The sequence below is a fragment of the Malus domestica genome, chromosome 07 (genome assembly GCF_042453785.1).
Source record: "Malus domestica chromosome 07, GDT2T_hap1".
Classification (NCBI taxonomy): Eukaryota; Viridiplantae; Streptophyta; class Magnoliopsida; order Rosales; family Rosaceae; genus Malus; species Malus domestica.
This window is the reverse complement of record NC_091667.1, coordinates 36,896,267-36,909,593: the sequence shown is the minus strand read 5'-3', so window position 1 is coordinate 36,909,593 and position 13,327 is coordinate 36,896,267. Positions and strand designations below refer to the sequence as shown.

Genomic DNA, 13,327 nt, shown 5'->3' with positions numbered 1-13,327 from the left:
TTCGAATAGGTCTCAAAGTCACGAACGCATAGGCGAAAGCCGTTTGCGAGTCCGAATTATAACAGTATAGTTACGGACGTTTGAAGTTGTGTTGCTATAAAAAAAAAAAAAAAAAAAAAAAAGAGAAAGCCATGGGAGTGGCGAGAGAAGAAAAGAAAATGAGGGAAATGATCCCCCCCCCCCCATTTGTCAACCCATGCACCCACAAAAAAAACAAAAAAAGGTTTTGACCCAGCCAATTTCAGGCCAAAATCCTTCATTTTTCACGCGTTTTTCACCCATTCATCACCTGCAACCTACTCAGCTACCTTCCTCCTTCCATCTCCACCAAAAATCAAGGGTTTTTAAGGTCTAATTCAGGTAGAACTCCACTGGAGAACCGGAGGTTCTCGACAGCAATTTGTCATTCCGGTGAGTATCACCATTCACCATCACCCTTAATCACCATTCTAGAGGTGATGATGATTAGTTGTACTTGGTACATTTGATAGGCAATCATTTTTAGTTTGGTTCCGTTGAGTGGTCAGGAACTCGAGGTTGTGGGATTTCGTGGAGTGGTCTAAAATCTCATTATTTGGAGAAGTAGGCTTGGCCTATCTGTGTTACTCTAGCCTTAATTATATATATATATATATATATATATTGTGACAATGGTTTCAATAATCTTGTGAATTGAGTCAGAAAAGATGTTGGACGTCTGGGTGACTCCTTCGGGATTTTCTACGATTCGATTATGATTTAATAAAGTATAAATTTAGAAGATATGAAAATGATTGTTAGTATTTTGATCAAATTAGTTAACTAATGTAGCTAGAGAACGGTTTGTGCTTCGTCAATTCTTTAATATGATATATGTTGTGAATTGCGATATCATGTTGAGACATAATGATTTATTTGTTGGATGGAAGAGAAATCGTGATTCTTCATGGGGGTTTGCTATGTAGCCCTGAGTCCAGAAATTTTATGTTGGTCATGTTCTAATAAATGATCGAGGAATGCTATGTTTTTCTGCTTAAACTCAGTGTGATACATGTCTGATTTCGTGAGAGATGAACTACGAATGGCTTGATCCTAAATGAGGGTACGTAGGCAATCTAACGAGGAGGTTAGATGCAGCCATAAAGTATACAAAAATTGTAAAGCAATTCGAGTATTGAATTAGGCTTTGTACATATACCGGAGGCAGGGTATGTCAGAGATACGGGTATTTGTTGACATCACCTGTCGATCATGAACCTATGTCGTGATTGGGACGTGACATGCATGACACCTTTTAAAGCACTGTATGTATGGAAGGACGTGCCAAACACCACTGTGCTGGACTGAGGTCGGTGAGCAGGTATTAGTGGGGCCAAAAAATTTCGACATCACTAATGCTAACATCTAATTGATAAAAAAGAATTTGAAGATGGAGCAAGATCGACAAAAGAGCATCGCTAACCAACATTCTAGGGATAGTGAGTATGAGATTGGTGATTTATGAAATATCATGCTTTATCGGATTTATGTTCTTTGAAATATTTACGATTATATATATACACTTATGAACATGGTTTATGATGATGATTTAAGCTAGAACGCTCCTATGATTTATGATATGATGTTTGAGGTATTGAGCTCCGATGATATATATTTTGTAAAGATTATGTTCATGATTTTTCTGTGCTCACTTAGTAGATATATATATATATATATATATATATATATATGTCTTTCGGGCAAGCGATGTAGTGCCTTCGGACGGAAGAATTATATGCCTTCGGGCGGGCGATGTAATGCCTTTTGGCAGAAGATATATATGCATTCGGGCAGGCAATGTAGTGCCTTCAGGCAATTGTGATACTACTACTCAGCACACTATATACAATATATGTTTTATGAAGGTTTTATGGCATGCTAGGATTTTCAAAAAACTTATTACTTATTATGTTATATGAGTTTTCTAAAACTGGGGGTTAGTACGTTGAAGCATAATTGTTTTAGTATTACATATATATAAACTTCATCCACTCATGTTTTGTTTTGCACGCCCATCAAGACCTAAGAACGAGGCATACGACCTGAGCTACAAGGCATTTTCATATTAGTGAATTTGTGTCATTCTCTCTACATAGGACATCTCTTGTAATCCCACTTTCAAATATTCCTTCCGCTTGTATTTTGAATTAGTAGTATGCTCTGAACATGTCATGCATTATCACTTTTAAATTGTTGGCAATTAATTATTATATTTTATTAAGGTTTATACTTGAATACTATATTGCGTGGTTACGCACGAAATTTTTATGCATGTTCCTCATGTTCTCAGCATATCCATTCATCAAATGGCTTGCGTCACCCTTGGGTGTTGGCCAGCAAGTGGTCATCCCGTTGTCCTTCGGACATCGAGATCGGGGCGTGTCACCTTTCTTCTTGATTTATGACTTTGTAATATTTACAACTTAGTAAAAAAAACTAAGGGTAATTCTTAATTTACTATCTTGAAGTTTCTTGGTTTTCAACATTTCATACATTAAGTTTTTTATCCATGTCTAGTACCTAAAGTGATAATTTTGGGGCAATTTCATACATCTATTAAAAAGTTGTCATCCATATACAATTCCTCTGCTTGGCATATCTAGAAAATATAATTACAAAAATTAAAGGAAATTAATTTATGAAATTAAATGTAATATAATTAAATATTTAAAATAACTCGTGAAAACACTTACTCATTCGTAGTAATTGGCTCCGCTTTCATGTCTATTTCCTGCCTTTAACACTGCTTGATGCCATTTATTCAAACTTGGATGAATAAGTTTTTTCCATCTTGAAGAACAACTCTCGTGGTTTCGGTATTTCGGTGGAGTAGTGCCTTCGTAGAATTCATAGTACTTTTTGAACGTACAAGTCCAAACACCTTCACTTGTTTAAGAACTCCCCTCACACTATCTTCTGAGACCCATCTATAAACCCTGCAAAGAGCTTCATCTTCTTTTCCGTTCCAACCCTATCTTTCATTGCAAATGTGGCCATTTGAAAATTATTGAAAAAATTGAAGAAAAGATTATTGGAAGAGGTAAGAGAATAGAATGTGAAGAACTAAAATAAAATGAAGTAAGATAGTATGGAATGGTGAAAATTATGTGAGAAATGGCTTAGGTATTCGTATTTATAGGAAAAAAATTAGAATTTTTTATTTTTTAAATTTGTCCCAAAAAAAAAAATTCAATTCCAACGGTAACCTGGTGTCATGCTAACGCCATGTAGTCGTTGGAGTTTAAAATTTGGGCCGACCCAGGGCTGGCTGGCTAGCTCTTTTAGGCCAGCCGGTTGGCCTTATTTGGTGGTTTTGGCATGTTGGGGCCCACAAGCCATTTGGCCTAGCCCTCAGTTAGAGACAGTTTTCGTGTCATTTGAAGCTATTTTTAACCTTATAGCCCTTTGGCCGGGTCGGTTGGAGATGGCAGTAATGAGTTATTGGCCGTGTTGTGGGCCGAGCTAGGGTCAAGCGGCAGGAAATGGAGTTGTATAACGGGGGAAGATGACGTAGGGGGTGAGATTGAACCTCGACCATCTAGGAGGCGAACAACTTTTTAAATTATTTATGTTTTCACTTTTAATTTTTAATTGTTTTAATATCTATATGAATCCAGATTGACATTTGACGCTCAGTTATTGTTCACGTGAACCACATCACAATTTAACAATTATTTTAACAAAAAGTTTAATAAATGTATAAAAGTGTCAAAATTATTATTTAAGTATTGTGATAAAAAAAAAAAAACTTGAATTATGAAAAGTTAAAAACCAAGAAATTTCAGGTAATAAATTAAGATTTACCCAAGAAATTAATAAAAAGAAAGAGGAAAGACGGTGGCTTCTTCACACAACACAATTCCTAATGTCTATATGCTCTTTTTGCTGTAAGCCCCAAATCGCAATTCCGTCCATCTTCTGTCTGTCATCATCGTCCCTGGTCATCTGCCACAATCACCCGATAAGTAAAGATAAGTAAATTTATTCATGTACAACGTATGCAATTAGGGTCAGATTGTCCTCCTGGAAATCCTATTCGTATTTATCGTCTTGATTGGGCAACTCAGAAGAATCAGGATCATCAGATAGTTTGATGGATCCTCTGGCGGCGATGGGCTCGTAATGTTCTGGGATTGAGAAATGAAGGATGGGATTGGAATCGGTTGGTGGGGTCTTAATCTTATTGGGCTTAATTGGAGCATCCAACAGGTCCGTCCAATCGCTGATTCATCATCCTTACTGCAGTAATAGCTAAAAGTGCGTTTCTTTTTCTTGTTGTTGTACTTGTTGTGTGTATATGTATACGATATCTCCATCATCATCTTCGTCAATAGAGACTCTGGGGATGGGCGATTTCTGGGTTGGAGCTTGATTTTCTATTTCGGTCTGGACCATGGATGAGCTCAGCCCTAATACTCAATCCAAAAACTCCGCTGCCTCTTCGTGGCGTCCCGGCCAGCTCGCCTTTAATCCTTATTTTACGCAGAATGAAGCTGCCAACAGCAAATCCCAATGTCTGCGTGTCCTTGTCAGGAGACCCGTAAGTGTTTTTTTATTTTTCCTTGCAACTTTTTAAGTGGTGCAATCAGCCATTCACTTCAATTCTTGCTTTCTTCTACAGAATTAGAGTATATTTATATATTGAGCTCCCATTGGTGAGAGAAGACTTAGTCTGCTAGCCACCCACTGTCTTTGTCTTTTTTGGGAGAAGGCTTGGGAGGCGCTCTACTCTAATAATGCACTACTAGCTCTTCGTGCTATTATTTCCTGGATATGTGAAATACAATAGATAAATTTCAGTAAGTAGATTAACAGTTAATCGTACACAGAGATTTAGCGGGCATAGACCTATTCTTAACTTTGGGAGGGTTGACATGTACCCTCACCCACCTAGGGATGTTGATGTTAGTCAGTGACATAAATGTATGGTATGTTGTTGTTGTTATACTATAACTTTACTGGGGATACTATAACTTTACTGGGGATAGCCTGTGAATTATGTTTATCCCTGAGTAGTGGTACCACCAATTAACTGGGATAGCCTGTGAATTATGCTTATCCCTGAGTAGTGGTACCATCAATGTGGAAACGTTTTTTAGTTGCTATATTTTTTTATATGATCTTATATAGCATTTTTTTTCTCTCCTTTTGTCAAATTTATATCGTTCTCTGTATACATGTCTCGACTTGAAATGATTGAATTGATTTGAAGCAGATATTATTCTGATATACAACGTTCTGCTATGCAGTTTGTGGCAAGGCTAACCAAGGACATAGTTGAAACATACCAAGTATGCAATCCGCAGTTTAAGTATTCAGAAGAATTGAATCCAAAGAGATATTTGACCACCCCGTCAAGTGGAGTACTTAATGATGGCTATGATAATGTCAACTCAGATCTTATTTTGACTGTAAACTTTGTCTTGGTTAATCTAGACACGCAGCGAAGGTTCGTTCTTGTCTGTGCTTTAATTTTTTTGTGCTATGTTGACGGACTCTTAAGGAACCTTTTCCTAGTTTCTGCTTCACTGCTTTGTGGAAAATTGAGAATTGTTAACATGAAGACAAAAAATTGGAGATTGTCCTCTTGATATTTAATTTGAATATAGGCAAGTTTATTCTGTCAAAAATTCATATTTTTGCTAACATGGTAATCATTGAGATGGCTAGCATATGTCCAGCTTCTGTGCTTGAGTTTACTTACCGTTGTTCAGATTTTTCTTTACACCAGACATATATATGCTATTGGCATATTTTTTTTTCTGGATCTTCTCTAGACATAACTCTAATTTACTTCTTATGCTACTTATGCAACTCTTGGGTTGAGCCATGTCCAGTACTGGAGTGGTTTAGGATTTCCTACCTGTGAGTGTTTTGATTTATGGAGAGCATATGAGGAAGAATAACTCTCTTTAATTCTAGCTTTTGGATATTTAGTTTGGTTTAGGATTGCAGGACCATCAACTCATCTGATTTCCCTTTAGGCTTGTTTAATCTGCTTCCATAGAAGTTTTACTTTTTATTTTATTTATCTGATGATTCAGCCTCATGGTTACCATTTTAGACTTCTCTGAGGTTGATGCACGTCTGTCATTGTCAGTGCATTGGATTCTTATAAATTGTTGGGCCCATTTGGTATCAGCTTAGCTTGTGAAAACAATTGGTTTTGCAAAATAGTAGCAGAGCCTTGTTTGTTTTTGTGATTTACTTCTTTTCTCTGTCATTCAGTTTACTGGTTTGTTACATAGTCCATGTGCTATCTCTTGCCGCTTAATATACATTGTTGATCCCATTTCCTATTAGATTAAACTTTTGATGCAATAAGTTCTCCAATTTAACATTGTATTTTAAATTGCATCTATTAGTTGTTCACACTATGTACTTGTAAATCCATCAAATTTGTTCATATGATGTCTCACACGTGAAAGTCAAACAGAAATGCAAACGTATAATTAAATTAGAAGAGATATCAAAAGGATGTTGTTATCTGTACTTTCCCATGGTGGCCGACTAGCTTAGACCCTCTTTGCTAGTATTATGTTTTTAGGTCCTTTCTCCTTACCTTTTCAGATACATTGTCAAAGATGTTCTTGGACATGGGACATTTGGCCAGGTTGCTAAATGCTGGGTTCCACAGACCAACAGCTTCGTAGCTGTGAAGATCATCAAAAATCAACCCGCATACTATCAACAAGCCCTGGTTGAAGTATCCATATTGACAACGGTAATGCTGTTCTTTTTCAGTATGACTCTCATGTTCAATTTCAGAACTTCTTACTGTTTTCTTTGCCATTTGTTTTGCAGTTAAATAGGAAATATGATCCTGAGGATAAGCATCACATTGTGCGTATATATGATTACTTTGTGTATCATCGTCATTTGTGCATTTGCTTTGAACTGCTTGATACGAATCTGTAAGTCATTGACACTACCTAATTAGTTGTAGTTGGACTCAATGTAACTTGATGCACCATTTGAACTCTTATTTTTGTTTAATTGTTGCCTTTAGTATTTCCTCGCACATCTTTTGACATTTTTAAGTCATTCAGGTATGAGCTTATCAAGATAAATCATTTCAGGGGACTATCCCTGACCATTGTTCAATTGTTTTCGAAACAAGTATGGTAGTTCCTTCTTGTAATTGAATTTGAACTTCTTTCCCCTCTGATGATGCTAGATCTTAACCCTTCTTGTGTCGTTTTTTTGGGGTAATATTTGCTTTAAAATAGATTCTACATGGGTTGGCTCTGTTAAAAGATGCTGGGATAATTCACTGTGATCTGAAGCCGGAAAACATTCTTTTGTGTACAAGGTGACTTTTTTTTTTTTGTTTTTTTAATGATGAGTTTGGGCTATTTTTGTGATAGATTTCTTTCATGTTAATATTGAGTACTTTCCCTTGAAAGCAACAGTATTAAGCCAGCAGAAATTAAAATTATTGACTTTGGATCTGCCTGCATGGAAGATCGAACTGTTTACTCCTACATTCAGGTTTGTGTTACTGCTTTTTCAAGGGTTATAAAAGTCATATCTTTCAGAGGAGCGTCTCATAGATGCATGTTGTTCATTTGTTCTGCAGAGTCGTTACTATAGATCTCCTGAAGTTCTCCTTGGTTATCAGTATCCTTTGCGTTAGAGGTTTTTATTATGTCCAGTTTTTATATTCATATTTCATTATATCGAGGTATTTTGCTAGTTCTTAACCCTTGACAGATATACTACTTCTATTGATATGTGGTCCTTTGGATGTATAGTCGCCGAATTGTTTCTGGGGTTGCCATTGTTCCCAGGAGCTTCAGAATTTGACCTCCTAAGGCGAATGATTGAAATACTTGGGTATGCTCATACTAGTATTCTTATGAAGGGAACCTATATTCATTAATTTATAAGGCACCATTCTACTATGGATGATTTCATAAATATCTTCTTTGTTTACTTCTTCTATCATTATCATTTCCCTCTTTTTCATGATTGTTGTTTACAGTTCACATTAATATTCTGGTCCTCTTTATGAAATTAGTTCTATTGAGTATTGAATCAAGAATTCACCTTAAAGCTTTATCTCAATGTCTAATATTATGAATGCTCTTACTCTCCTCTTCTTTCTTTGTTATTCATCGTTCCTCGTTCTTTCCACCCATCACACAACAAAAATTAGCCTAGTGAAAGTGTAAACTCGACGTCCGTCGTTACTGGAGTTTCCAAAGTTAATATTTGTTTGGCACATGAATATCCCAAACCGCCATCTTTTCCCTAAATTTTAGCCACCAATTGATTTAGAGCCACAGTTTGAACTTCATGTCCAACTAGCCTCCAATAGATTATTGGTAGGTATTTCCCCTGGGAAGGAAGTGGTGAGGGGAGAAGGGACCATTTGGTGATTTGAGATTTTCTATGCAGACAATTCGCTGTTTAATGAGTTACCAGTAGCTAAAGCCTTGGAGTCTACAATTTGCTGTTTCTTGACCTGTAACTGGTTTCTAACGGTGAATTTTATCACTTTTTCTCTATAAGATGATATTAACACAGTTATTGGTTGTCACTTTCTCAGAATTATTATTTAAAAAAGGTAGTTTTGTCATTTTTTTAGACGCAATTTTCAAACACATTTTTATGTATGGTTAACATGTTGCAGAGGGCAACCCCCAGATTATGTACTTAAGGAGGCAAAAAACACAAGCAAGTTCTTTAAGTGCATTCGGAGTGTGCACAATGTGGAGAATGGGGAACATTCTGCAAATAGAAAAAGTGCTTATCAAGCATTAACAGAAGCAGAATATGAAGCTGTAAGTGTCAAAAATATAAAGTTTTTGGAATATGAAAATGATATTAGGAAAAAGAGATCATATAGATAGAGAAAAGAGAAAAAAGTGAGGAGCACTATACCCCTCCCCTCCCCTCCTGTTTTTGTTTAGTTTTAATCACTGTTTAATATTTTTGGTTTAGTTCTTACGGTCACTGGTTTCTGTTCAGAGAGAATTGAAAAGGCCATCAACTGGGAAAGAGTATTTTAATCATATGAAGCTTGAAGAAATTGTTACAAGCTATCCGTATAGGAAGAACTTGCCTAAGGAAGACATGGTTAAAGGTTTGCTTTATGCTTTTGAATGTTCAAAGCTGACAACACTGGAACAGTTCGACTTAATTCATGAATCATAACTAGTTTCTTTTATTGAAGTTACTAATGCTGTTGGGTGGTATCAAATATGTGCAGAAACTCAAATACGACTAGCTTTGGTTGATTTTTTGAGGGGACTCGTAGAGTTTGATCCTGCAAAACGCTGGTCACCCTTTCAGGTTGTTTAATTGTCTTCTCTGCTGTTTTATTTCTAATATAGCACAAAAGTAGTTACTTGGAAATGGATTTGTGAGTTAAACTTGTACCTGCAGGCTTCAAAACACCCTTTTGTTACGGGGGAACCTTTTACACACCCTTATAAACCTCCCTCAGAGACCCCTCACATGGTAAGTAAACCCACATACGAACTATTTAAACCTTCTCATAAAGCTTCGTTCATAGTTTATATGGATGGACTGTGACTTAATCCAACTGTGTGGAAGACGTTAGACATGTCAAGCCAGACCTAGATATCCAATGTAATTGTGCTTGGATTTCTTTTAAATTGATACATTGATTATGTGTTGGGTTTCCGTATATTATGCATATTCCTTAGTCCTCGATCAGATGTAATTTGTGTACATACATATTACATACACACATATATATGTATATACTTGGTGACGAAATGCACGGTAATAATGAAAAGTTGATTTTAAATTGGTTTTATACTCCAGCTGTTATTTCACATCTGCAAAAATGCTTATGAGTCCCATAACGAATTATGAGGATGACCTTGTCCTAGATCCTGAGTTCTTTTTAGTATTTGTTTGTGCAATTGGTTTTTACCTATTAATTTTGGCTGTTAAATCTTTACCTATTTTTCTTATCTAGTCATCCATACTTTTGACAAATCGTCCAGGACTAGGTTGCTTGTTACAGTAGTTAGTTATTGGCTGCATTAGAAATTCTGCAGGTGATATTACTAACTGCTTTTTCTCTCTCTTCTTCTTTGTCTTTATCCTTCTTGTCATCTTCTCTTCCCTTAGCCTGTTTCTCAAAACATAAGGGTGGACCATCATCCTGGTGGTGGACATTGGTTTGCTGCTGGTTTATCCCCTAATGTAAGCTGAATCGTTTCTATTTTTTGGCTGTCCATTCTTCATTCATCATCTCAGCTATAACTATATTTGTTCTTTTGCAGATTCCAGGTAGAAATAGGGTCTCCATTCATAGCAACCCACATTTTCAGGTGGTTCCATATGCACATGCTAATAGCTATGGCAGTGTAGGAAGCCATGGTAGCTATAATGATGGTACCGGACTAGGAAGCAGCTATGGAAGTTACGGAGATACTAGTAATATGTTTGCTTATTATTCACCAGTTGGCCCTTCTGGGATGAACATGCACGCGCAAGGTAATGTATCAATGCTTGGAAGTAGTCCAGATGCAAGACGGAGAATTGTTCAGTATTCACATGGAAATGGACTTGGTATGAGTCCTTCAGCAGGAAGCTTTGCTCCACTACCTCTAGGCACTAGTCCTTCACAATTTACTCCACCAAACTCCTACAGTCAAGTTTCTGCTGGCTCTCCAGGACATTATGGTCCAACTTCTCCAGCAAGGGGCAATTGTCATGGATCACCTTTGGGAAAGATGGCCGCAGTTAGCCAGTTCAATAGACGAAAAAGTTGGGGATATCCTGGAGGTTCTCAAACTCAAGAAAGTTCATCAACACATTGGCAAGGGCAAGCTACTGATGGCACCAGTTCTAGCCAAGCTGAGGGGAACTCTCAAATACTAGGTAGTTCACCATCACATTTGCATTTAAGCTCGAATGCTGGAAGCTGGAAGCAGCAGAGAGGAAGCAGTGGTATTTCTGCTGGTTACTTAGCCCAGAACATGCCAGCTTCCATCGCAGTTGGTTCCCCTATGAAATTCCCAATGACCACAGGAGTGGCTCATGAAAAGGCTGAGGCTAACCCATCGTTGCCTGATCCTGGGGATTGGGATCCCAACTATAGGTAAACGGACTGTTTTTTTTTATTGCTACTCAAAGGTATTCTGATTCCCATGAGTGTGCTGCATTTTCTTTCATTAATAGATGATGAAAGTCAATATGACCCTATATGATGGTAGTTTTGTAACTCAGTATACCAGATAACTGAAAGAAGTGGGACCAACTGTTAGACTTAGTCCCATGATGCATGGTTGGTTGGTAATGACCATAGCTTGGGTAATGGTTTTTGTTACCCATAATGGCCTTACTTCATTGTAATTCATAATGACCTATATGATCTCTTAACCTATAATTACTCCAGTCATGATAATCATTCACTTTTCCAACGAGTGCATTTTAAGAATGATACGGTACAAAATTATTGCATTGTTTGGGCATGGTTAAGCAAACCATTATTGGGTTTATCCATACATTGACCGTGATGGTAGTATCCACTATTTAGCAGCATATTAAATTGAATGCCAATTTGCTGACAGTTTATTGGGCTTCTTCACTGGAATTAGCTCAAGAAGATGGTTTACTTGTCGTCATCTATTATCCTCATATTTGTTTAGAATTTGATGTGTATTCTTTTTTTCTGTCTTTCCATTCTCATTCCAGTGATGAACTTCTTCTGCAAGAAGATGGTTCGGATGTAAGTTGCCTTACTGCTGAGTTCAGCCAAGGCATGCATCTTGGTTCTGCAGAAACATTGGTTGGGTCCGGAAGATTTAACCGTGTGCCAAATTCAAGCTCAGGTCCATCCTTTCAACGGTAAGTTGTATCATCTACCAAGTTTATTCACTTAGTTGCTCTGAAATTATGTTAGCAAGTTCAACAAATCTACATGGTTGTTTTTGTCAACAGGAATTGTATGTATACTAGCATATTCCACATAACTGACGCAGTATGTAGTAACTTTAAGACGTGGATGGATCCCCAACAAGATATTTACACACCTTGTTTTCCTCATCTTAAATTTTTATGTGAAAGCATATACTGCAGAAACCTTACGCAGTCTTCGGTAAACTTTTAAAACACATGGATGGATGTGTAATAATATATTCAAATGTTTCCATTGCAAAATGTTTTATTGCGTTATGTGCAATTAATATGGAGGTTTCTAATAGTAAACAATTCTCCTTATGAGATAGTCAGAAGATTACAATTGACACATCTCCATCCCTGTGTTTTGGAACAGAGGTCATTCTTGTCGTATCTTATTTCTTTGTCCTAGCTTGATTTTGATTACAATCGTCTACCATCTTTTCAGACAAAATGGACCCATTCAATCTTATCCACATGTAGAGGTGGGTAGCCCTCCTTCAACTACTGAACCACTTGCTGGATGCGCGCGTTTGTCGAAACCTTCTCATTTCATGCCTCATATATCACAAAATTCTCCAAGCCGCTTGGGACAGCAATATCAGCGGTCAAATCACGGACGACCCACCAATTCTCGTGGTAATGATTGGAATCACATGAAGATGCAGCCCCCTTCTCCCAATTTTAACTCTGGAGGCCCACATTCTCCGGGAAATAGCTCATTCAGCAATGGCATGTCATGGGGTACTTTCTGACTTCACATCATAAGCCACTCCTACCTTCCACTATCCTTTGTTGCTATCTTCCTAGTAAAAAAATATGCCAAGCTATATGATGTCTTTATGGGAGACGGGGGGATTGAATGGAGGGTTTTGGGGAGCTGAGAACATTTAAACTAATTGTGGCACTCTATTGTAGGGCATAGAGCCAGTCATCCCGTCACTAGCATTCCACCTGCATCCCGAGGAAGAAAGGACTATGGGAGGATTTCTTGATGTTGGAATTAGTTTTCTTTATTGTGAAAAATCAGATCATGAGAGATGGAAAGAACATTGTACAACTTGTACTCAAGAGTTCACATAGCTAGCGGGCTTATGCTATGAAATCCTCTTCCAGATCATGCTCATTCATTGTGCTTGCAAAATATAATTTGTGGATAACGATTCTCTTGTCTTCTTGTTTTATCTAATGCATTTAGTTTTGCTTTCGTCAATGTCTTCAATCTTCTCATCTATATATCAAATGCTGGAATTTTAATTTAGATAGTGTCTGAAATTGCTTTTTATGTGTTTGAAGGAACTTAACCTAGTTATTGAGATTAATTGCAGCTGCTGAAATGAATTTCAAGAGTTGGTGTAAATTGATGAATGGAGTTCAGAATTAACCTTGGGATTTTGCGATGTTTGTAATGCAGCCGCATAATGGT

The 13,327-nt window shown here is 37.2% G+C and overlaps 1 protein-coding gene across 4 annotated transcripts; it reads left to right on the top strand.

Annotated features, from left to right (window-relative positions):
• Window positions 1-3,835: 3,835 nt before the first annotated feature.
• LOC103440037 (dual specificity protein kinase YAK1 homolog) lies at window positions 3,836-13,108 on the top strand. Of its 4 annotated transcripts, none has more exons than XR_011582954.1 (18): window positions 3,836-4,558; window positions 5,268-5,467; window positions 6,589-6,742; window positions 6,823-6,932; window positions 7,068-7,137; window positions 7,248-7,330; window positions 7,431-7,509; window positions 7,598-7,638; window positions 7,732-7,854; window positions 8,654-8,804; window positions 8,992-9,106; window positions 9,233-9,315; window positions 9,409-9,483; window positions 10,126-10,200; window positions 10,281-11,101; window positions 11,698-11,850; window positions 11,944-12,645; window positions 12,820-13,108. XR_011582954.1 is itself a non-coding variant. In XM_008378722.4 (18 exons), exons 1-18 carry the CDS (start codon window positions 4,412-4,414, stop codon window positions 12,894-12,896), a joined length of 2,853 nt encoding a protein of 950 aa, XP_008376944.1. In that variant the 5' UTR covers window positions 3,836-4,411; the 3' UTR covers window positions 12,897-13,108. The 4 variants fall into 4 exon arrangements, 2 of the variants coding, with proteins under 2 accessions (XP_008376944.1, XP_008376943.1); XR_011582953.1 differs by having other exon boundaries at window positions 7,425-7,509; XM_008378722.4 differs by having other exon boundaries at window positions 12,350-12,645.
• Window positions 13,109-13,327: the final 219 nt, after the last annotated feature.